The sequence below is a fragment of the Chiloscyllium plagiosum genome, unplaced genomic scaffold, assembly GCF_037043375.1.
Source record: "Chiloscyllium plagiosum isolate Xiang-an unplaced genomic scaffold, Cpla_swu_hap1 HiC_scaffold_37, whole genome shotgun sequence".
Classification (NCBI taxonomy): domain Eukaryota; kingdom Metazoa; phylum Chordata; class Chondrichthyes; order Orectolobiformes; family Hemiscylliidae; genus Chiloscyllium; species Chiloscyllium plagiosum.
The window spans coordinates 25,338,203-25,361,971 of record NW_028270175.1 but is presented as its reverse complement, the minus strand read 5'-3'; the positions used below and the strand labels follow the sequence as shown (position 1 = coordinate 25,361,971).

General features: G+C 43.3%; 2 protein-coding genes across 6 annotated transcripts in view; one reads left to right on the top strand and one right to left on the bottom strand.

The window, feature by feature from the left end:
- LOC148139783 (uncharacterized) overlaps positions 1-23,769 on the top strand; it is a 93,041-nt gene that overhangs the window by 40,292 nt on the left and 28,980 nt on the right. Inside the window, exons 6-7 of one of the 3 annotated variants that reach the window (XM_087980484.1) lie at positions 2,792-2,861; positions 13,075-14,330. The exons of 1 other annotated variant lie outside the window; for it this stretch is intronic. In XM_087980484.1, coding sequence (XP_087836610.1) covers positions 2,792-2,857 — 66 coding nt within the window. In that variant the 3' untranslated portion in view covers positions 2,858-2,861; positions 13,075-14,330. Of the gene's footprint in view, positions 1-2,791; positions 2,986-13,074; positions 14,331-23,769 lie in introns of those variants that run through there. One more of the 3 variants, XM_087980483.1, reaches the window with a different exon arrangement.
- The window catches only part of ano11 (anoctamin 11), a 49,122-nt gene continuing 46,357 nt past the window's right edge, over positions 21,005-23,769 (bottom strand). For all 3 annotated transcript variants that reach the window (XM_043675747.2, XM_087980480.1, XM_087980481.1), the window contains one exon: positions 21,005-23,499. In XM_043675747.2, coding sequence (XP_043531682.1) covers positions 23,479-23,499 — 21 coding nt within the window. In that variant the 3' untranslated portion in view covers positions 21,005-23,478. The remainder of the gene's footprint in view (positions 23,500-23,769) is intronic.

The window sequence follows — 23,769 nt, the reverse complement described above, 5'->3', positions numbered from 1 at the left end:
ACTTTCCTGCATTAAGGATGCTATATAAACACAAATTATTTTCAGTGTCGCCCCACAGATTATCGAGACAGTCAGAGAAACTAGTACAAGTTTGACTTTGTACAAGGCAATATTTGTTAATGTCTGTCTAAAGTCAGTTCTCAAGTACAGGAGTTAGAAGGTCATGTTTGAGTATCATGGGGATCAAGGATTATGGGGAGAAAGCGGGAACCATGATTGAATGACAGAGGTGACTCGCTGGGCAGAATGACCTAATTTCTGCCTCCAGGTCTTATGATCTTATGTTGCAACTATACAGGACATTGATTAGGCCATTTTTGGAATATTGCATGCAATTTTGGTCTCCCGGCTACAGGAAAGATATTGTTAAACTTGAAAGGGTGCAAAAAAAATTTACAAGAATGTTGCCAGGGTTGGAGGGTTTGTGTTCTAGGCAGAGGCTATTTTCCCCCCAGTGTTGGAGGCTGAGAAGTGACCTTATAGAGGTTTATAAAAAATCATGAGGGACGTGGATAGGGTGGAATAGTCAAGGTCTTTTCCCCAGGGTAACGGAGTCTAAAACTAGAGGGCATGGGTTTAAAGTGAGCAGGGAAGATTTAAAAGGGACCCAAGGGAAGTTCTTTCACACAGCGGGCAGTATGTGTATGGAATGAGTTGCCAGAGAAAGCTACTACAATTACAACATTTAAAAGATATCTGGATCGGAATATGAATAGGAAGGGTTTAGAGGGAGATGGGCCAAGTGCTGGCAAATGGAACTAGATTAATTTAGGATATCTGGTCGGCATGGATGAGTTGGACCATGTTGTATAGCTCTTCGACTCTAAATCCCTAATTTACAAGAAGATTGTACTCATCCTTTGCAGTTTATTCATGCTCATAATGATTAGATGGTTCAGATTTCCATGGATACCAGAAGATTCTTTAAGTAGCCAGAAAAAGCATTATCCTCCAAAGACTGTCTGATGAAGGCCAGTGCAATAGAGATCCCATAAGGAACTGGAGTAAGTAATGACGTTGCATTCACTCCAAATCCATTTTTACATTAGTCCCTTCTGAGACAGACAACAAATGCTCTACCAAAAGGGGCACTGAGCCATGACTGGTGCATGTGTATAGCCTTAACTACATATTCCTATAGAGATTTTGCTTTCATTTTCTAATATTTTGCTTTCTTCTCTTAGTATTTCAGTTGCTGCAAGTCAATGGGTATGTGAACAGGAAGGGCTTGGAGGGATATGGGCCGGGTACTGGCAAGCGGGACTAGATTCCATTGGGATATCTGGTCGGCATGGACGAGTTGGACTGAACGGTCTGTTTCCATGCTGTACTTCTCTATGAGTATATAGATTGAATGCATCTCAATCAGTAACTTACTGTGGCAATTCCTCTCTGCTTGGTGGCAACTGAGCACAAGGGATACATTTCTCCTCCTAAATACACTTTATATAAAGTGTAGTGCCTATATTAAGAGTTAACTTTCAATGCTCTTATTTTCTGTGCAACTGTAGATTAACATTGACTTGACCCAAACTATTGTACACTTACCCTGTACACATGACTGAACTTAGTGATAGAAGAGGCGGCAATTTGGCTGCACATTAATTAATCTGTGATGGCATTAATGTGAGTACAAGAGCTGAGCAACTATTTTCCTGGTTATGGCAGACTGAGCAAGGTCATTCTGTTACAACAATGCCTGATTTCATGATTCATGTACTAGAGGAGCAAAATCTTAACTTGGTTATTAGAATTTTTAAATGCAAGATGAAGGTCAAAATCTAGTGTTTGAAATCTAGAGTTTGAAATCTAGTGAACAGACCTAAGATAATTGCAAAAGGTGACCAAAAGATGGCTTCTATTTACTTAAAGGATTAAAGTTAAAGCAATCAATAAGTAACAAGGGTGGCCCTTCCTTAGCTTTATAATGGAGCCAGTGAGCCTGGTAGGCTTGTAGTCATCCCCATCAGAGATACCAATTATTCATGTAATTTCCCCAAATCAAACGGGAGCAAGCAACAATTAACCAAAGTATCCACATACTTCTCAGATCAGCAGACAGGTTGGGAATTGAAGATTTTGGTCTGAATCTCTATTTAGTGTCCTAAATGTGGCATGTCACTGTGGGGATGGGGAGGTGTTTAAATCATTTTTGGCTTATTCTGTACTCAAATGATTCGGCAGTTGGAGTTCAAAACCAACTTGGAGACAAACAGAGGTAGAGAAAGAGACAGAATTTATGAGTAGATATAGACCAGTAGCAGATGACTATCAGAAATCAAAGGTATTTTAATAAGGCCCATGCTTGAGCTGAGGTATCTGCAATCATGAGGCGCTTAAGCAAATTATAATGGTGGCCCAGCCAGATGCTGGTGGAAGGACCACAGATATATCATACCCCAGAGAATTTCCAAAACACCTAAGAGAATCGAAGTAAATTCATGAGAGCTGTGACACACCTTGGTTTGGTCCTAGTGGGAAGAGAAGGAACCCTCAAGTTCCAATAAAATGTAGGGAAATAGAATTGAAATAAATGCAGAATTGGAGCATTCTGTTAAGAATTTTGGATTAAAAGAATAAGGCTTTTTTAATGACATGAAGTGATAAGTTAGTAGTAATTGCAATTTTTTGTCTTGTATAGTTGAGTGTTTTATATAGAATGTGAAATGTTGTCATGTCACTCTTTCCATTAATAATTTTCCATCACATTTTTGTTTAAATGCTAATGGCCTCCACTGTGACCACAATAATTTACAATTATTGAGGCACTTAATATTTTGTTTTGTTGCAGCTCATTTCAACAATCTGGACAATGAAACATTCACCATCGCTTATATCATCAATGAGCACAGATTAGCAAGGTATTAAAACAAGCAAACCTATCCTCCAAAATAAACTTGTTCTCGAATTGGAAAGAAGGAGCGTTACGCTAAACCTGTATTGAGCCTTGGTGAGCCCATTTGTAGTTCTGGTTGACATATTAAAGAAAAAATTATGGGACATTGAAAAAGTCAGAAAGGTGATTTACAAGGATAATACCAGAAAGGTATTGGCGTCCATATCAGGAAAGGACTGACAGACTGAGATGCTGTACAACACACACCTGGGTCTGCTTTCCTCATGGAAAACAGAAGACAAAGATTTTGGAAGTGTGGATATAGAGAGAATGTACAGTGTTTGAGGGTCCAGGTGTATATTGCACAGTGTGCGAGGGTCCAGGTCTGTGTTCTACAATGTACGTGGGTCCAGGTGTGTGTTGCACAGTGTGCAAACGTCCGGGGGTGTTGTACAGTGTGCAAGGGTCTGGGTGTGTGTTGCACAGTGTGTGAGGGTTCGAGTGTGTTGTACAGTGTGAGAGTCCAGATGTGTGTTGATCAATGTGTGAGGGTCTGGGTATGTTATAAAGTGTGAAAGGATCTGGGCTTGTGTTGTACAGCGTGCACGGGTCTGGGTGTGTGTTGTACAGCGTGTGAGGGTTGGATGTGTGTTGTACACTCTGAGGGGGTCCAGGTGTGTGATGTATAGTGTATGAGGGTCCGGGTGTGTGTTGTACAATGTGTGAGGGTTTGGGTGTGTGTTGTACTGTGAGAGAGGGTCTGGGTGAGTGTTGTACTGTGTGTGAGGGTATAGGTCAGTGTTGTACAGTGTGCGAGGGTCTGGTTGTGCGTTGTACAGTGTGTGAGGGTATGGGTCAGTGTTGTACAGTGTGCAAGGGTCCGGGTGTGCGTTGTACAGTGTGTGAGGGTATGGGTCAGTGTTGTACAGTGTGCGAGGGTACGGGTGTGCGTTGTACATTGTATGAGTGTCCAAGTTTGTGTTATACAGTGTGTGAGTGTCCAGATGTGTGTTGTTCAATGTGCGAGGATCCAGGTCTGTGTTCTACAATGTACATGGGTCCAAGTGTATGTTGTACAGTGTGTGAGGGTCTGGGTGTGTATTGTACAGCGTACAAGGGTCCGGGTGTGTGTTGTACAGTGTGCGAGGGTCTGGGTGAGTATTGTACAATGTGTGAGGGTCTGGGTGTGTGTTGTACGATGTGCAAGGGTCCAAAATTTGTGTTGTACAGAGTGAGGGTCTCGGTGTGTGTTGTACAGCATGCGAGGGTCCGGGTGTGTGTTGCACAGTGTGAGAATGTCTGGGTGAGTGTTGTACAGTGTGTGAGGGGAAGAGCATGAGGAGATACGTCAACGTAAGACAGTCAGCAAGAAATTCAACAGGAAACTCAAAAGAAACATTTTACCCAATGGGTGGTGAGAATGTGAAACTTGCTCCCACAGAGAATGGTTGAAACAAATACTGTAGATGTATCTTAGGCGAAGGAAGACACACAGTTGAGAAAGAAAGGAATAGATAGGAATGTGTTGGTAGTTTCAAATGAGGATAGAGGGATGGGAATTCAGGTGGAATATAAACTCCGTCATGGGCTGATTAGACAGAATGGCCTATTTCTGTGTCTGTGCCATTATATCCTGCATAATCTCACTTAAACCTGAAAGCTAGAGAAAAATATCAACAGATTGTAGATGGTAAAATGATTGTATCAAGGATGTTTCTAATCTTCACACTGCTTCGAAAAAGGTCCTTGATCTCAAATCTCATTTGGTCGTGGGGTATGGATTAAATCCCACAGGGACCATCACCCGAATCAATCATCATCCAACACTTAACAGCTGCAGAAATCACCGTTCTCAGTGAAGAGAAATAAAACTGATCCTTTTTTAAATCGCCAATGAAGCCAATTCTGGAACCTGCTCCCAAACCCAAGGGTGAACAGTGAGCTCAACTCATGCAAGGATTTAACCTGCGTGCTGTCAGTCTGTATCACTGGGAATCAGTCCATGTGGTAGAAAATTCAACAAACCACTGGGGAGCATTGCTTGACCTTCAGCGCTCTGTTCCTGTGGAGAGGCTGAGCTTGTGCAGACCTGCCTGAAACATAGGCTGTGAATCTGACAGCTGCACCACACCTGACATAACACATTCCTGGCAGAATGTGCCACTCCTGCTCCATTTTGTTCTGAGCACTGGTTAAACAGTCTGATTTCCAACTGACTGACAGCAACAAAAATATTGATTGCAAAACAAACTTCTCACATTCCCTCTCTATTCTACGTCTTGTCAAGAAATACCAGCATCCTAGAATCAATGATGATTCAACAATTCCCACCATACTAAAGGGGCAAAGGTAGAACTACCAGACAGTCAATCAGAATCTGATACACGCTATGACAATGGACTGTATTACTGACTGGATCCAGTTCCAATGATGATCATTTGATCACTATAAAATACACACAGACACTCACAAAATAGAACACACATCCAGACCCCCTCACACTGTACAACACACATCCAGAACGCCACACACTGTACAACACACATCCAGACCCTCACACACTGTACAACACACATCCAGACCCCCACACACTGTACAACACACATCCAGACCCCCACACACTGTACAACACACATCCAGACCCTCACACACTGTACAACACACATCCGGACCCTTGCACACTGTACAACACACACCCAGACCCTCACTCTGTACAACACACATCCGGACCCTTACACAATGTACAACACACACCCAGACCCTCTCACACTGTACAACACACATCCGGACCCTCACACACTGTACAACACACACCCGGACCCTCACACACTATACGACTCACACCCAGACCCTTGCACACTGTACGACTCACACCTAGATCCTCACACACTATACAACACACAACCGGACCCTCGCACATTGTACAACACACACCCGGACCCTCGCACACTGTATGACTCACAACCAGACCCTCGCACACTGTACAACACTCACCCAGACATATATAACATATGTATAACATATACCCAGATCCTTACACACTGTACGACTCACACCTGGAACCTCTCACATTGTACAACACACACCTGGACCCTCGCACATTGTACAACACACACCCGGACCTTCGCACACTGTACGACTCACAACCAGACCCTCGCACACTGTACAACACTCACCCAGACCTCACTCTGTAGCACATACACCCTGACCCTCACACACTGTACAACACACACCCGGACCCTTGCATACTGTACAACACACACCCAGACCCCCTCAGACTGTACAACACACACTCGGACCCTCACACACAGTACAACACACACCCAGACCCTCACTCTGTACAACGCACACCCAAACCCTCACACACTGTACAACACACACATGGACGCTCACACACTGTACAACACACACCCGGACCCTTGCACACTGTATAACACATACCTGGACCCTTGCACACTGTACAACACTCATCCAGACACTCACTCTGTAGAACATACACCCTGACCCCCGCACACTGTACAACACACATGCAGACCCTCACTTTGTATAACATTCACACATTGTACAATACACACCCGGACCCTCACAGACTGTACAACACACACTCGGACCCTTGTACACTGTACAACACACAACCGGACCCTCACAGTGTACAACATTCACCCAGACCCTCATACACTATACAACACACACCCAGACCCTCATACACTATACAACACACACCCAGACCCTCACTCTGTACAACACACACCCGGACCCTCGCACACTGTACAAATCACACCCAGACCCTCACACACCGTACGACACACACCCGGAACCCCGCACACTGTACGACACACACCCGGAACCCCGCACACTGTACGACACACACCCGGAACCCCGCACACTGTACGACACACATGCAGACCCTCACTCTATACAACAGTCACACATTGTACAACACACACGCGGACCCTCACACACTGTACAACACACATCCAGACTCTCACTCTGTAGAACATACACCCTGACCCTCTCACACTGTACAACACACATGCAGACCCTCACTCTGTATAACATTCACACATTGTACAACACACACCCAGACCCTCACAGACTGTACAACACACATGCAGACCCTCACTCTGTATAACATTCACACATTGTACAACACACACCCAGACCCTCACAGACTGTACAACACACATGCAGACCCTCACTCTGTATAACATTCACACATTGTACAACACACACCCGGACCCTCACAGACTGTACAACACACACCCGGACCCTCACTATGTACAACATTCACCCAGACCCTCATACACTGTACAAATCACACGCAGACCCTCACACACTGTACGGCACACACCCGGACCCCGCACATTGTACGACACACACCCGGACCCCCGCACACTGTACAACACACACCCAGACCCTCACTCTGTACAACAGTCACACATTGTACAACACACACGCGGACCCTCACACACTGTACAACACACACCCGGACCCTTGCACACTGTACTACACTCACCCAGACTCTCACTCTGTAGAACATACACCCTGACCCCCCGCACGCTGTACAACACACACCCGGACCCTTGCATATTGTACAACACTCATCCAGATGTTGCACACTGTACAACACACACCTGGACCCTCACAGACTGTACAACACACACCCAGACCCTCACTCTGTACAACATTCACACACTGTACAACACACACGTGGACCCTCAGACACCCGGACTCTTGCACACTGTACAACACACCCCCGGACCCTTGCACACTGTACAACACTCACCCAGACCCTCACTCTGTAGAACATACACCCTGACCCTCACACACTGTACAACACACGCCCATACCCTCACTCTGTACAACAGTCACACATTGTACAACACACACGTGGACCCTCACAGACTGTACAACACACACCCAGACCCTTGCACACTGTACAACACTCACCCAGACCTCACTCTGTAGAACATACACCCTGACCCTCACACACTGTACAACACACACTCGGACCCTCGCATATTGTACAACAGTCATCCAGATGTTGCACACTGTACAACACACACCCGGACCCTCACAGACTGTACAACACACACCCAGACCCTTGCACACTGTACAACACTCACCCAGACTCTCACTCTGTAGAACATACACCCTGATCCTCACACACTGTACAACACACACCCGGACCCTCACTCTGTACAACATTCACACATTGTACAACACACACGTGGACCCTCACACACCCCGACTCTTGCACACTGTACAACACACACGCAAACCCTCACTCTGTACAACAGTCACACATTGTACAACACACACGCGGACCATCACACACTGTACAACACACACCCAGACCCTCACTCTGTACAACACACACGCGGACCCTCACACACTGTACAACACACACCCGGACCCTTGCACACTGTACAACACTCAACCAGACTCTCACTCTGTAGAACATACATCCTGACCCTCACACACTGTACAACACACACCCGGACCCTCGCATTTTGTACAACAGTCATCCAGATGTTGCACACTGTACAACACACACCCGGACCCCCACACACTGTACAACACACACCCAGACCCTCACTCTGTACAACATTCACACATTGTACAACACACACGCGGACCCTCACACACTGTACAACACACACCCAGACCCTCACTCTGTACAACATTCACACATTGTACAACACACACGCGGACCCTCACACACTGTACAACACACACGTGGACCCTCACACACCCGGACTCTCGCACACTGTACAACACACACCCGGACCCTTGCACACTGTACAACACACACCCAGACCCTTGCACACTGTACAACACTCACCTAGACCCTCACTCTGTAGAACATACACCCTGACCCCCCGCACGCTGTACAACACACACCCAGACCCTCACTCTGTACAACATTCACACATTGTACAACACACACGCGGACCATCACACACTGTACAACACTCAACCAGACTCTCACTCTGTAGAACATACATCCTGACCCTCACACACTGTACAACACACACCCGGACCCTCGCATTTTGTACAACAGTCATCCAGATGTTGCACACTGTACAACACACACCCGGACCCCCACACACTGTACAACACACACCCAGACCCTCACTCTGTACAACATTCACACATTGTACAACACACACGCGGACCCTCACACACTGTACAACACACACGTGGACCCTCACACACCCGGACTCTCGCACACTGTACAACACACACCCGGACCCTTGCACACTGTACAACACACACCCAGACCCTTGCACACTGTACAACACTCACCTAGACCCTCACTCTGTAGAACATACACCCTGACCCCCCGCACGCTGTACAACACACACCCAGACCCTCACTCTGTACAACATTCACACATTGTACAACACACACGCGGACCATCACACACTGTACAACACTCAACCAGACTCTCACTCTGTAGAACATACATCCTGACCCTCACACACTGTACAACACACACCCGGACCCCCACACACTGTACAACACACACCCAGACCCTCACTCTGTACAACATTCACACATTGTACAACACACACGCGGACCCTCACACACTGTACAACACACACGTGGACCCTCACACACCCGGACTCTCGCACACTGTACAACACACACCCAGACCCTTGCACACTGTACAACACTCACCTAGACCCTCACTCTGTAGAACATACACCCTGACCCCCCGCACGCTGTACAACACACACCCAGACCCTCACTCTGTACAACATTCACACATTGTACAACACACACGCGGACCATCACACACTGTACAACACTCAACCAGACTCTCACTCTGTAGAACATACACCCTGACCCTCACACACTGTACAACACACACCTGGACCCTCGCATATTGTACAACAGTCATCCAGATGTTGCACACTGTACAACACACACCCGGACCGTCACAGACTGTACAACACACACCCAGACCCTCACTCTGTACAACATTCACACACTGTACAACACACATGTGGACCCTTACACACCCGGACTCTCGCACACTGTACAACACACACCCGGACCCTTGCACACTGTACAACACTCACCCAGACCCTCACTCTGTAGAACATACACCCTGACCCCCACACACTGTACAACACATGCTCAGATCCTCACTCTGTACAACAATCACACATTGTACAACACACACCCGGACCCTCACACACTGTACAACACTCACCCAGACTCTCACTCTGTAGAACATACACCCTGACCCTCACACACTGTACAACACACACCTGGACCCTCGCATATTGTACAACACTCAACCAGATGTTGCACACTGTACAACACACACCCAGACCCTCACTCTGTACAACATCCACACATTGTACAACTCACACCCAGACCCTCACACACCCGGACTCTTGCACACTGTTCAACACACACGCAAACCCTCACTCTGTACAACATCCACACATTGTACAACTCACACCCAGACCCTCACACACCCGGACTCTTGCACACTGTTCAACACACACGCAAACCCTCACTCTGTACAACAGTCACACATTGTACAAGACACACGCGGACCCTCACACAGCCAGACCCTTGCACACTGTACAACACTCACTCAGACTCTCACTCTGTAGAACATACATCCTGACCCTCACACACTGTACAACACACACCCGGACCCTCGCATTTTGTACAACAGTCATCCAGATGTTGCACACTGTACAACACACACCCGGACCCCCACACACTGTACAACGCACACCCAGACCCTCACTCTGTACAACATTCACACATTGTACAACACACACGCGGACCATCACACACTGTACAACACACACGTGGACCCTCACACACCCGGACTCTTGCACACTGTACAACACACACCCGGACCCTTGCACACTGTACAACACTCATCCAGACCCTCACTCTGTAGAACATACACCCTGACCCTCACACACTGTACAACACACACCCAGACCCTCACTCTGTACAACAGTCACACATTGTACAACACACACGCGGACCCTCACACACTGTACAACACACACCCGGACCCTTGCACAATGTACAACACTCACCCAGACCTCTCTCTGTAGAACATACACCCTGACCCTCACACACTGTACAACACACACCCGGACCCTCACATATTGTACAACACTCATCCAGATGTTGCACACTGTACAACACACACCCGGACCCTCACTGTGTACAATATTCACCCAGACCCATACACACTGTCCAACACACACCCAGACTCATACACACTGTCCAACACACATGTGGATCCTCACACACTTTACAACACACACCCGGATCCTCACACACTTTACAACACACACCCGGATCCTCACACATTGTTCAACACACACCCAATCTCTTGCACACTGTACAAGATTGACCCAGACCCTCACGCACTGTACAACACACGCAGACCCTCACACACTGTACGCCTCACACCCAGACCCTCACACACTGTACAATACACACCCGGATTCTCGCATATTGTACAACACTATCCAGATGTTGCACACTGTACAACACACACCTGGACCCTCACACACTGTAAGCCACACCCAGACACTCTCACACTCTATAACATACACCTGGAACCTCCCACCCTACTTTAACTCAAAGAAAATGTACCAAAATACATGCCAAGGTTCATATCTGGAAGTGATGCTGATTTATGAGTGTCATTCTAAAACCTCACATTAAGAATAGACAATGAGAATCAGGCATACCCATCTCACTGTTAATTGTATAAGCAAATACCTCTTTCCATGAAAGGATTATTAAAATATACTTTAATATAATGTCTATTAAATGCGCCTTAGATGGGGTGTTAATAATTATTAATCCGCTTGAAAAGAAGCTCTACAGCCTAATGGTTTGTGAACCACTGCTACGCAGTACTTTTCAGGACCTCTGCACATTGTGAAACACCTTCACTGGGAATGCTCACCAGTTTATTCAAACAGTATGTGTGTATTCAAAGACACACCAGCAATCTCTCACCAGCAACCTGACACTTGATAGTGAGCAAAGCTGCTGTCTTCTGGATGAAATTGTGCAATGGGTGAAAAATCTTGAGCTGTAATTTTCTGTAAGTTCCCAATTTGTCTCGCTAATGGACGTATCTTCTTGCCTGTAGCCTAAACTTGGAAAATTGGCCCGTGTGTGTGTGAGGGCCTCAAATGTAGGGTAATGACACTCCAAAAATGATTTCTTGAAATTGCTGCATAATGGAAAATAGTTTTACTGTTTTAGAGCTTTGCATTGAGCACTACCTTTGAACAAGAATATTAGATTTTCAATATTATTTTAATGCTACAAATCCCAAATAGGAATGTGTTTGCATCAAATGTGATCTAGTTTTCCATTAAATAGAGCAGTGGACTCTAACTCACTCTCTCTGTGGCAATTTAAAATTAATAACTCTATCATTTTGCCTGCAAGAGAAATAGTCTTTCCCTTTCGAAACTGGTCATAATCTTAAAAAACCTATTGAAACTTCTCCTGGCATTCTCTGCTTCAATGGAAATAGTTTGAGTAAATCACATCTCTCCTAATAACTAGAGTTACTCATCTCTGGGACCAATTAGTGAACCTATGCAGTGTGCACTTTACGGCTCGACGTTTCTTCAGTAATGGAAGGCCAAAGTCTACAGAAATGTGTTTGGAGCTATTTCCTCTGGTACTCAATGCTGCCATTTATCAAAGTCTACAAGCTATGAGCCTCATAATGGCTAACATTAGAAACAAACTGTGCACTCATATAGCACTTAAATGTGAAGAATAAAAGTTGTTCTGGGGTTTTATCCAGTATGCACATCACCAGTGCCAATTTAAGGATATCTATTTATACTGATTCTTTGCTTTTTGTCAGTCAACAAATTTCCTATCCACTTTGCTTCATCCTGTTTTATATTATACACCTGAATATTTGTAAGAAGATTTCCTATTACAGTCCTTACTGAAGGTATATTGAAAATTTAAGTACACACCAATTGCACTTTTATCTGAATGTGGTTGACTAGTCATTTGCATTTCATCTGTTCAGCTATACACACATTTTGGTTTGAAACAGTAAAACAAACATACAGGATCGTGGTGAGACAGCAGTATTGTTTCGATGCCCAGTGTAAGCATGTCGGTTTAGTGATGCAATCTTCAAAGAAATTGCTTACATTTCAAAAAAGAAAACCTCTCAGTTCCTGTTCATTGTAATTGTGCAGAATATATGGAAGTTGGAAAGAGCACCACGAGCAACATGTTCTATTAGAGACCATTGTCCAGGAAGGACTGATAGACATAGACTTCATTGTACAACTGAAAAAACGCCGCATAATGCAACTTATTAATTGTGCTGTATTCTACTAACATACATTTCTACTTCAGTGGATCATTGTTTTAACAAATAAGAGTTTTCAGCTTTTTCCTGTCACTTTGGAATAAATCTACTGTGCACCATCACATATTATTTGGGCCAATGTGTGAATGCACAAAACGCTACAAAACAGAAAACTTAGAAAAAATGAGATTCCATCTACAAGTACAAATGCAGTTTTTCAGAAAGTTTTATCTCATCATCTCTTGGCAAGTGACAGCTCCTTTGACTGAAGTAGTCAGGTTCCTAATGCCTATGGTCTTTTGATACAAATTGTGACAGTGTATCGAGACAAACCACGAAACAATCAGAGACCAGGCTACCTGCAGCAGCAGCAAACACCCACATGCACAAGTCTATAAAACTTAATTTCTTTGGAAAAAAAATCTAAACAATTTTAATGATTCTGGTTTCTACTTGCTGGCTTATTTTGCATATTTTCCTCTCTTTCCCCTAACTGATTCTCAGCTTGATCAAAATGAACAAAAAAGGTTAATTAGTCAAAATCTTTAGGTATTTTCTAATCAACCTGTTCAGACATGTTATTACAGTCCTCTGGAGCAGGTGGGACTTGAGCATGGGTCTGTCCACTAAGATTTCAAGCATATTCTACCAGCAAAATAATTTTATCTCATTTATTTCTGAACACATTATTTGTCTTCTTACTTTCAGATGTTCTTTTCTCTGAACTAAATAAAGACAGCCCACACTTCACTTTAAATAAGTGATTTTAAAATGTACAGTGTAAAAGTAGAAATTTATGTGCTGGCTACAATGATCTCTGTACAGTTTGGTTTGCTACCTGTTTGACCTTTCTTAGTAAATGAACCTAAACTATATTTATTTTCTTCCTTATATTGTGCTTGTCTTCATTCCATTGTCAAAAGTACTGCTGCATTGCACAAGAGATAGATGTTTGGCAACCCTCAACTATTAATGAATATTTAATATCCATTGGGAGGATGAGGGACCCTTGCCATTACTAATGGTTCCATTTTAAAGATTAGACATGTCAGTGGTTTGACAGCATGAGAGTAAGATGGTCTCGGTTTTGGCACATGACAAAACAAGGCAAAAACATTTGTCTAATATTTGGATTTTAAAAATTGTAACATGATCCATTAAAGTTTATAAAAAAGCCCAGCATGTGGACCAATTTTATCTTGATCCTATATTGCAAACTATTGTTCAGTTAGATTTGAAACTTTATTGCTGGAACAGCACAGCAGGTCAGGCAGCATCCAGGGAACAGGAGATTCGACGTTTCGGGCACAGGCCCTTCTTCCTGAAGTTTCAACTTTGATCTCCAGCATCTGCAGACCTCACTTTCTCCTCCATTGTTCAGTTAGATACCAAGCAGCTCACTAGAAGTGGTTGAATCATTCAATTCAAATGTCAACATGCTGCACTATTGATTTCAACCTCTTTGAACATATTTATTCAACTTATTAATAATTATTGAAATTCATTGATCAGCAATTGAACAGGACCGACTGTACAAATATATGGCTGTAAGAGCAGGTCAGAGGCTGAGAATTCAGCAACAAGTAACTCACCTTCCATCTCCCAAAAGCCTGTCCACCTGTGCACTGTGATATTCTTCATTGCTTGAATGACTGCAGCTCTAATAATACAAGAAGCTCAACATCGTCAGGGCAAAGCAAACTGGTTGACTAGCACCCAATCCACCAGCTCAATATTTCCTCCCTCCACCACAGATACTGAGTGGCAGGAGCGTGTACCTTCTACAAACTTCCCTGCAACAACTCATCAAGGCTCCTTCAACAGTGCCTTCCAAAATTCTGACCTCCACTGGACAGTCCCTGAGTTATATAAATATGTTCCATTCTTGAGTATGTTCAGAAGTGGTTTTGTACACAAGTTGGAATACAATACAATGCAGTACAGGTACACAATCCTTTATCTGAAATTCTTAAATCCGAAAAACTCCGAAATGTTTTTGTGGAGTGGGGAGTGTCATTTTGGCGTGCAAACAGGTGACCCAACTCCACACCCACTCGAACCACATCACTCAGATGTGATGTGACGGTGTGGCCCAGCACTGGCACGCGTCAGTTGTGTCTCAGCGCTCGTACTATTCACACATGAGTCTGCTCTTAGGTTTTTTTTACATTTCACTATGAAGATATAATTTATTCAGAAATCTGAAATGAATTTGAAAACAATTGGCCCCAAGGATTTCGGATAAAGGATTGCGTACCTGCACAATATAAAATAGCCACTCTTAAGGACAAGCAAATGTTTGCATGTTAGATTTTTAAAAATATTAATTCAGGATCATGTTTATAAGTACAAGTACTCCTAAGTCAGATGTTGTAAATTTGGGATGGCCTACACTACCTGGAAGGTTAAAAGCAGCAAGTGTATGGGTAGAACTTTCCTTCCAAGTCACACACCATCTTGACTTGTAACCACAGTATTGTTCTTTCACTGTCATTGGGTACTCTCACTGTCATTGGGTACTCTCACTGTCATCTTTGTACTCCCTTCATTCAAGAAGGCAGCTCACTATCACTGTTTCAAAGGCAATATGAAATGAACAAGAATTGCTAGCCTAACTGACGATGCACACTTCCCATGAACAACTATTTTAAAAAATTCTGTTTTGCTCCAAATTTTGTTTCAAGGAGATTTATAAGGCAGCTTTTCTCAAAGCATTGGGTTTGACTGGGAGCCTTTGAGGTAATATTGTGGACAGGAACCATTCCCAGGATAAACCAGAGTGAGTGAAGAAAGGATTTGAATAAACCATAACAGAGTCACATTTTGTACTAAGTGAACCATTTATTATTTTACACAAATCAGTTTGAAAAATTGTGACACGGTGGCACAGTGGTCAGCACTGCTGCCTCACAGCACCAGAGACCCGGGTTCAATTCCCGCCTCGGGCAACTGTCTATGTGGAGTCTCCCAGTGTCTGCGTGGGTTTCCTCTGATTTCCTCTCAGTCCAAAGCTGTGCAGGTTAAATGAATTGGCCATGCTAAATTGACTGTAGTGTTAGGTGAAGGAGTAAATGTAGGGGAATGGGTCTGGGTTGCTCTTCAGAGGGTCGGTGTGGACTTATTGAGCCGAGAAGCCTGTTTCCACATTGTGAGTAATCTAATCTAAAAAAAACGATGATTGTAAATACAGTGAAATCAGGATCAGTCAAACTTGGATGACAGAAACTGCAGTTGAAGAATAGGAAATCCAATAGAAAGATGCCTGTGATAAGCTGAGAGTTCTGGTGTGGAAACTCCGAACAATGGTGCTTTTGCACACCTGTCATGTGACTACATCACCCAATCGGAGGGAAATCACAGGAAAGCTTCCAGCTGTGATGGCTGCAAAATAGTCTCAGTCACATTCTGAACTAGATGCATTGTAAATGCAGATGAAACCAGTGTATTTTGCCATCTTTTACCAGATCATTTGTCAATATTTAAAGATGAAACACATAATGGTGGAAGCAAAGTGAGAATGTGTCAGCACTAATCGCCTGTGCTGGCATGGACGGCTTTGAAAAGCTGCTGTTTCTTGTGGTAGGAGAATCCAAGGTGGCTCATTACTCTGCAAACATCAGAACCATATCCCTACAGTGTGAGGCTAACAAAGCCACCTGACAGACCTCCAACATTTTTGATCTGTGGATCAGGAAAGTAGACTATATCAATGGAAGATTGTCACTCTGAAGACTTAAGTGTCCAATGAATGCTGGCCCCCTTACCTGCCAGTTTCTTGAGTTGAGGCCACATAGAATGTACAGATCAGTCGGCTATAATGCGCTTTTCATTAATGCGAATTCACTATAACGCAATTGACAAATTGGGGACACTGTTTATAAAGTGCGAACTTTTCAAGCATGTATTGGTTACAACGCGATTCTAGCTCCATTAGTTTAAATGGTGCTGCTATTATGCAATTTTCTAATAACACAGGATTGCGGGAGAACGAACTACCTGCAGAACCAACTGTTCAGATTTTCTGGGACTTCACACAACATCACAGATAACATACAGTGATAACAGGTGGACATATCCAGAGACAACATGTGAAGGAGAAAAAAGATTACAGAATTTTTCCCAGAGCCAACCCCCAATTTTTTCAATGTCTTTTACCGTGCAAGGTCAGGCCATTGTAAAGTGCGAATAAATTTAAAACTTTACACATTTTTCACATATTTACCTGTATCGCTGTTTCCACTTACTTTTGACATACAGCACTTTTGTAGGCAAATCAGATTACACAGGGGCTTCCTTGGCCACCCCAATGCTCAGCTTAGCAGGAATATGTGGCCAGGCCCTTGGTGGTTTCACCTGTAGTGATTTTAATGCATATTGTGTGATTTTGTTATATCTAGAGTCATACAGCATGGAAACAGACCCTGCGGTCCAATCAGTCCACGCCAACCATGTTCCCAAACAAAACTAGTTCCACTTGCCTGTACTTGGCCCATATTCCTGCAGAACTTATCCAAATGTCTTTTAAATGTGGTAACTGTACCTGCATCCACCATTTCCTTGATCTGTTTATTTCACACATAAACCACTCTGTGTAGAAAAAAGGTTGCCGATCATATCCTTTTTAAATCTTTTCCTCTCCCCTTACAAACATGCCCCCTGGCTTTGAACTCCTCCATCTTAGGGAAAAGACCTTTGTCATTCACCGTACCTATGCCTCTCATGATTTTATAAACCTCAATAAGGTCACCCCTCAACCTCCCAAGCTCCAGTGGAAAAACCTCGTCTTTCCAATCGATTTTTATATCTCAAACCTTCCATTCCTGGAAACATCCTGGTAAATCTTTTCCAAAATCTCCCCAGTTTAATAATATCCTTCCTATACAGTGCGACCAGAACTGCACACGGTATTCCAGAAGAGGCCTCACCAATGTCTTGTACAACCTTAACATGACGTCCCAACTCCTATACTCCATGGTCTGAGCACAAAAGGCAAGTGTGCTATGTGCCTTCTTAACCACTCTGTCTCCCTGTGGCACAGATTCCAAGAGTTATGTACCTGAATCCCTAGATCTCACTGTTCTGCAACATTACCCAGGGCCCTACAATTAATTGTATGAGTTCGATCCTTGTTTGTATTAACAAAACGCAATACCTCACGTTTATCCAAACTAAACTCTATCTGCCACTGCTCAGCCCATTGACCCAATTGATCAAGATCTCTTTGTAATCTTGGATTACCTTCTTTACTGTCCACGATACCACCAATTTTGGAGTCATCTGCAAACTGCCGAACTGTAACTCCTATGTTCTCATCTAAATCAATGTATATAAACAACAAAAAAAGGTGGACCTAGTACTGACCGCTGGTCATTGGCCTCCAGTTGGAAAAACAACTCTCCACCACCACCCTCTGTCTCCCACCATAGAGCCAATTTTGTATCCAGTTAACAAGCTCAACCTGAATCCTGTGTGATCTAACTTCACTAATTATTCTACCATGCAGAATCTTGTCAAAGGCTTTACTAAAGTCCATGTAAACAATGTCTACTACTCTGCCCTTATCAATCTTTTTAGTTACTTCATTTAAAAAATTAAATCAAGACAATGCCAAAGTGATCATCCCTTTCTTATTTCAAATTTCAATCTACACATTTTTGCTAAACGATTCCTCAGAAATATCTTCTCTAATTACAGAATAATGTTTTCCTTAATCAAAAATGCCACTGCCCCATCTCTCTTGCCTCTCTTTCAATTAGCAACTAAAGCCCAGATCATTGAGCTCCCAGTCCTGTCATTCCCTCAGCCCAGTTATTATAATAGCTATGACATCACAGTCCTACATTGCCGTACACGCCCTGAGATCATCAACCTTACCTGAAAGACCCTTGCATTGAAATTAATGCAGTTTAATTCTTCAGAGTTACTTTTGTTCTCTGACTTATTCTTGTCTATCTTTTCTAATTAACTTGCTCTTGTTTCAAAATGATCCTCACTTTTCTTTCTATTTTCACCGTTACTTGGGAAGACCCCCAATAAAGGTTTACAGGTTCCCAAAACAGAACTAGCAAATCTCCCTGCCAGGATATTGATCCTTTTCCAGTTCAGGTTAAACCCATCCTTTTTGAACAGATCTTTTCTATCCCAGGAGGGATCCCAATGAACCAAGAAACTGAATCCCTGCACACTGCACCACCTCTTCAGCCATTGGCTTATCTCCGCTATTCTTTTATTCCATCCCTGATTAGAACTTGGCACCAGACATAAACCAGAGACTACACTTTTGATGTTCTGTTTTTTAACCTTCTACCTAACTTATGTTCACTCCGCAAAACTTTAATTAACCCTTTCCCCAACTATGAGTTTCCTACCAATGGGTACAACTTTTGGTTTCTCACTCCCACGTTTAATAATATGCTTCTAACGTTTTGAGACGCTCCTAACCCTGGCACCAAGAAAGCAAAACACTATCTTAGATTTACACTCACTGCTGCAGAATCTCCTGTCTGCGCCTGTTACAGGAGAGTCTCCTATTACAATTATTCTATTAAATCCTGACAAACTCGGTTTAACATAAGATTCATTCTTTTTTTTTTTAGATTAGATTACAGTGTGGAAACAGGCCCTTCGGCCCAACAAGTCCACACCGACCCGCCGAAGCGAAACCCACCCATACCCCTATATTTACCCCTTACCTAACACTACGGGCAATTTAGCATGGCCAATTCACCTGACCCTGCACATCTTTAGGACTGTGGGAGGAAACCGGAGCACCCGGAGGAAACCCACGCAGACACGGGGAGAACGTGCAAACTCCACACAGTCAGTCGCCTGAGGCGGGAATTGAACCCGGTCTCAGGCGCTGTGAGGCAGCAGTGCTAACCACAGTGGTTAGCACTGCTGCCTCACAGCGCCTGAGACCGGGTTCAATTCTTCTCAAAGATCCAGAGGAACGACAAGTGTGGAAGAAGTAAGCAACAAACCTGAAATAATTTAGTTCCATTAAACAAGGTTTCAAATAAACTGTGAAATGAATCAGTTTATTCCATCAAAATAAATTGGTATGTATCCAGGTCAGACCTTATCCGCAATCTATATATGCAAATATACAGCAGGTACAAATCAGTTTAGCAAGTGTTTCGTACAGTGTGATTTGTAGCAGTTTAGAATGCAAGTTTCAGAACAAAAGGCACAAACAATTACAACTACATTAAAGAGGCAACAGAACCACACCTAAATATCTTTGTGACTCTTTCGCAGGACAGTCAGGGAATGATTGATTCACTTGATTTAAGAAAAATCTTTGTCTTTAGCTTCTGTCTGAATGGAACTGTATTAATAATTAGTTCTGTTTTTTTCCTTAAAGGATGCATAAATCATGCAAAATAGCCTTAAGTCATTGTTGCGGTTTGTGATGTGTTGTTGAGGCTGATGATGTAAAGCCAGGGCTGGAATGGAGAGTGACGGTTTGGAAACAAAGTAGCCCAGGTGAAGCTTATGGAGAGAACAGAGGCATTCACAGCACTGGGCACATATGTTTGCTTCTTTCAATATAAAGCAGGCTGCAATACCAACATTTACCAACGTACTGGATTGGAGCAAGTATTTATAAGTCCTTAAGGAGAAAGTGAGGACTGCAGATGCTGGAGATCAGAGCTGAAAATGTGTTGCTGGAAAAGCGCAGCAGGTCAGGCAGCATCCAAGGAACAGAAGAATCGACGTTTCGGGCATAAGCCCTTACTGAAGAAGGGCTTATGCCCGAAACGTCGATTCTCCTGTTCCTTGGATGCTGCCTGACCTGCTGCGCTTTTCCAGCAACACATTTTCAGCTCTTTATAAGTCCTTAGTTTACATCGGGGATTGGAGCCATTTCACCTCAACCAGAATAGAATTTTCTGTCAGAACAACCATCATTCCAGTTAGTTCAACAACACGTCCTAAACCATGAAGATATTGTATCAATCTGTCCTTCTATCAGCAGTGTCTCTTCACCCCACTCATTGGAAGGAGACTGTGACCATTTGGTTGATTTGGTAACACTCACATCGCACTTGTACGTGATTATCCCAATTCTCCAGCTCTGTACTGAGTTAGGACAAGATTCTACCTTTTAGATGAGATGTTCAATGAAGGAATTCCTAGCTGCCAGTGGTTCGTATATGAGTAAAAGATTTCACAACCCAACCAAAGCTCCAGGTGTGCACATCAATGTTCCTCCTTCAATCAGCACCAGCAAAGCAGATCAACTGCCTCCATTTTACTTGTTCTTTGTGGGTCCTTGCTGTGAACGAATTGGCTGCTGCATTTGCCGATATTACAATAATCACTGCATTTCAAAATCAAGTAATTAGTTATAAAATGTTTTGGCATGTCCTTAGGAACTGATAAGTAAAAGCCTGCATACCCCTGAAACAACAACTTGCATCGATGTAGCACCATCGCCTTACAAGGCCCTCACATGATCAATTGTCAAATAAAGTTTGGCATCGAGCCACAAGATATTTTAATTGTGGCTGTGCCTTCAGCTGTGATGGGCTAAATTCCCTTCCAAAATCTTTCCGTCTCTCCTCATTTCTTTCCTCCCTTGAGACACTCTTCAAAATCTCTTGCAGCATCTGTACCAATATTGTCTCATGTGACCCAAAGTTAAATTTTGCCTTAGGACATTCTTGTTCTGCAGTTTGGGATGTTTTATTACATTAACGGTGCTATTATAAATACAAGTTGTTGATCTTAAATGTATATAAATACACATGCCTGGATGCATGGTGAAAACATTGAATTTTCAGTTGGCAACTAAGATGATGCAGTATGCCCCAATGTCAACACCGTGAAGAGGAATTAGGGAGAAACAAAATAGGCAATAACTTCAAGGTGGGAATACATGAAAGAGATGTGGCAGAGAGTTGAATTCTAAATAAAAACCTAAAGAACTGCAGATGCTGCAAATCAAAAACAAAAACAGAAATTGCTGGAAAATCTCAGCAGGTCCGGCAGCAGAACAGTTCTGAGGAAGGGTCACTTGACCCGAAACATTAACTGATTTCTCTCCACAGCTGCTGCCAGACCTGTTGCACTTTTCCAGTATTTTTTGTTTTTGTTTTGGAACAAAATAGGCAAGTTCAGGCGAGCATTGGATGTCACAGCTTTGATAAAATAGAAAGAGTGAAAGAGACAAAAAAGTTGATAATAGATGAAGGGTAGAAGTGTGGGGGAGCCAGATGACAAGATTTACAAATGTACCTTTTAGATTACATATTGTTACTGAGAATACAGATCTCTACCAAAATAAATGTGAGGACCAGGTTCAGATCACACATTTCATACAGTATTGTTTGGATCTACATTCTTTATTGAGCAACTCTTTCACTTTTGTGATTGATGCACAATAAGAAAGCAAAGTAGCAGTGATATATATTCAAATGGTTTGGTCTCCTTTCTGTTGTCATGTTTCCAAGTGGGGCAGAGCTGTGTCGCTTTCTTGCTCGACTTGTAGATACCAGCCCTACAAGGCTCAAATAAGGCTTACTTTTGAACAGAAAAGTTCCTACACCATTCAAGCAACTGGCAACACATTCACAGGCATTTGTGTACAGTTCAAGAACATGTTTAAACTTTTAAATGTCTGCATCTGTCTGTTCTGGATTAAACAGGAGATTCAGGGCATTTCCAAATTGGACTCTTTTGGTAGATTTAGTGTAGACCTGCGTCCACACTGCATCTTGACACAATCTGATTAAACACCTTATTATTAGGGTTGATATATTCTTGAGGAGCTTTCCAGAATTCATGACCACAGCAATTCTAGTTCTAAGTCTCACACAGGCCTCATAAGTTTAAGGACGCAGTGGCAAAAGGTTGCGTATTTTATGCCATCCATAAAAGTTCAGTAAAAGTTCAGTCAACTGGTGACGTTGCTCACGCATCAAGGAGAACATGAAGGAACGGCACACCAGCCTGGACCTGGATATGCCCAGGACGGTAAAGAGAGACAGCCACTGTTTTCAGGAAAAGCGAAATATCAGTCAACACAGGGTGTATTTTCAATCTTCAGCTGTGTTGGGAGTTTGGGGGTGGGGTGCAGAAAGGGTCAATCCTGATGCTTTAATCCATTGCTAAAATGGAGATGCTGCACAGCCATGCACAGGCAACTGGTTAGGGTATAACATGCTGCATCTGTAGCAGACACCAAACCAAAAGCATTGACTTGTCCAAGTGAATCGATACTATCATCCTGTGACTTCGTCCCTGCATCACCTATTGCCATGGGAACACCTTGGTGGACTGTATTTCAGGTCGGATATACCACTTCCTGTAGAGGTGTAATTAGTGAAATTAGAGTGAGCTACAAACAATCATAAACCTGGCAGGTGAGCAGTTTGTTATCCCTGTTTTCTTTTATCCAAATTAATATGATCATCGCCTCTCCAAACGCCCTTTATTGTCCTTCCAGTTGTAAAAAACACTTTTGCATACTCTCTCTTCCCTGCCTTCACACCACATCAGAAATAAAATGCATTATACCTATCCTTTATTGTATCTCATACTATTTAATTCCACATCCCCCTCCTATATCCACCGT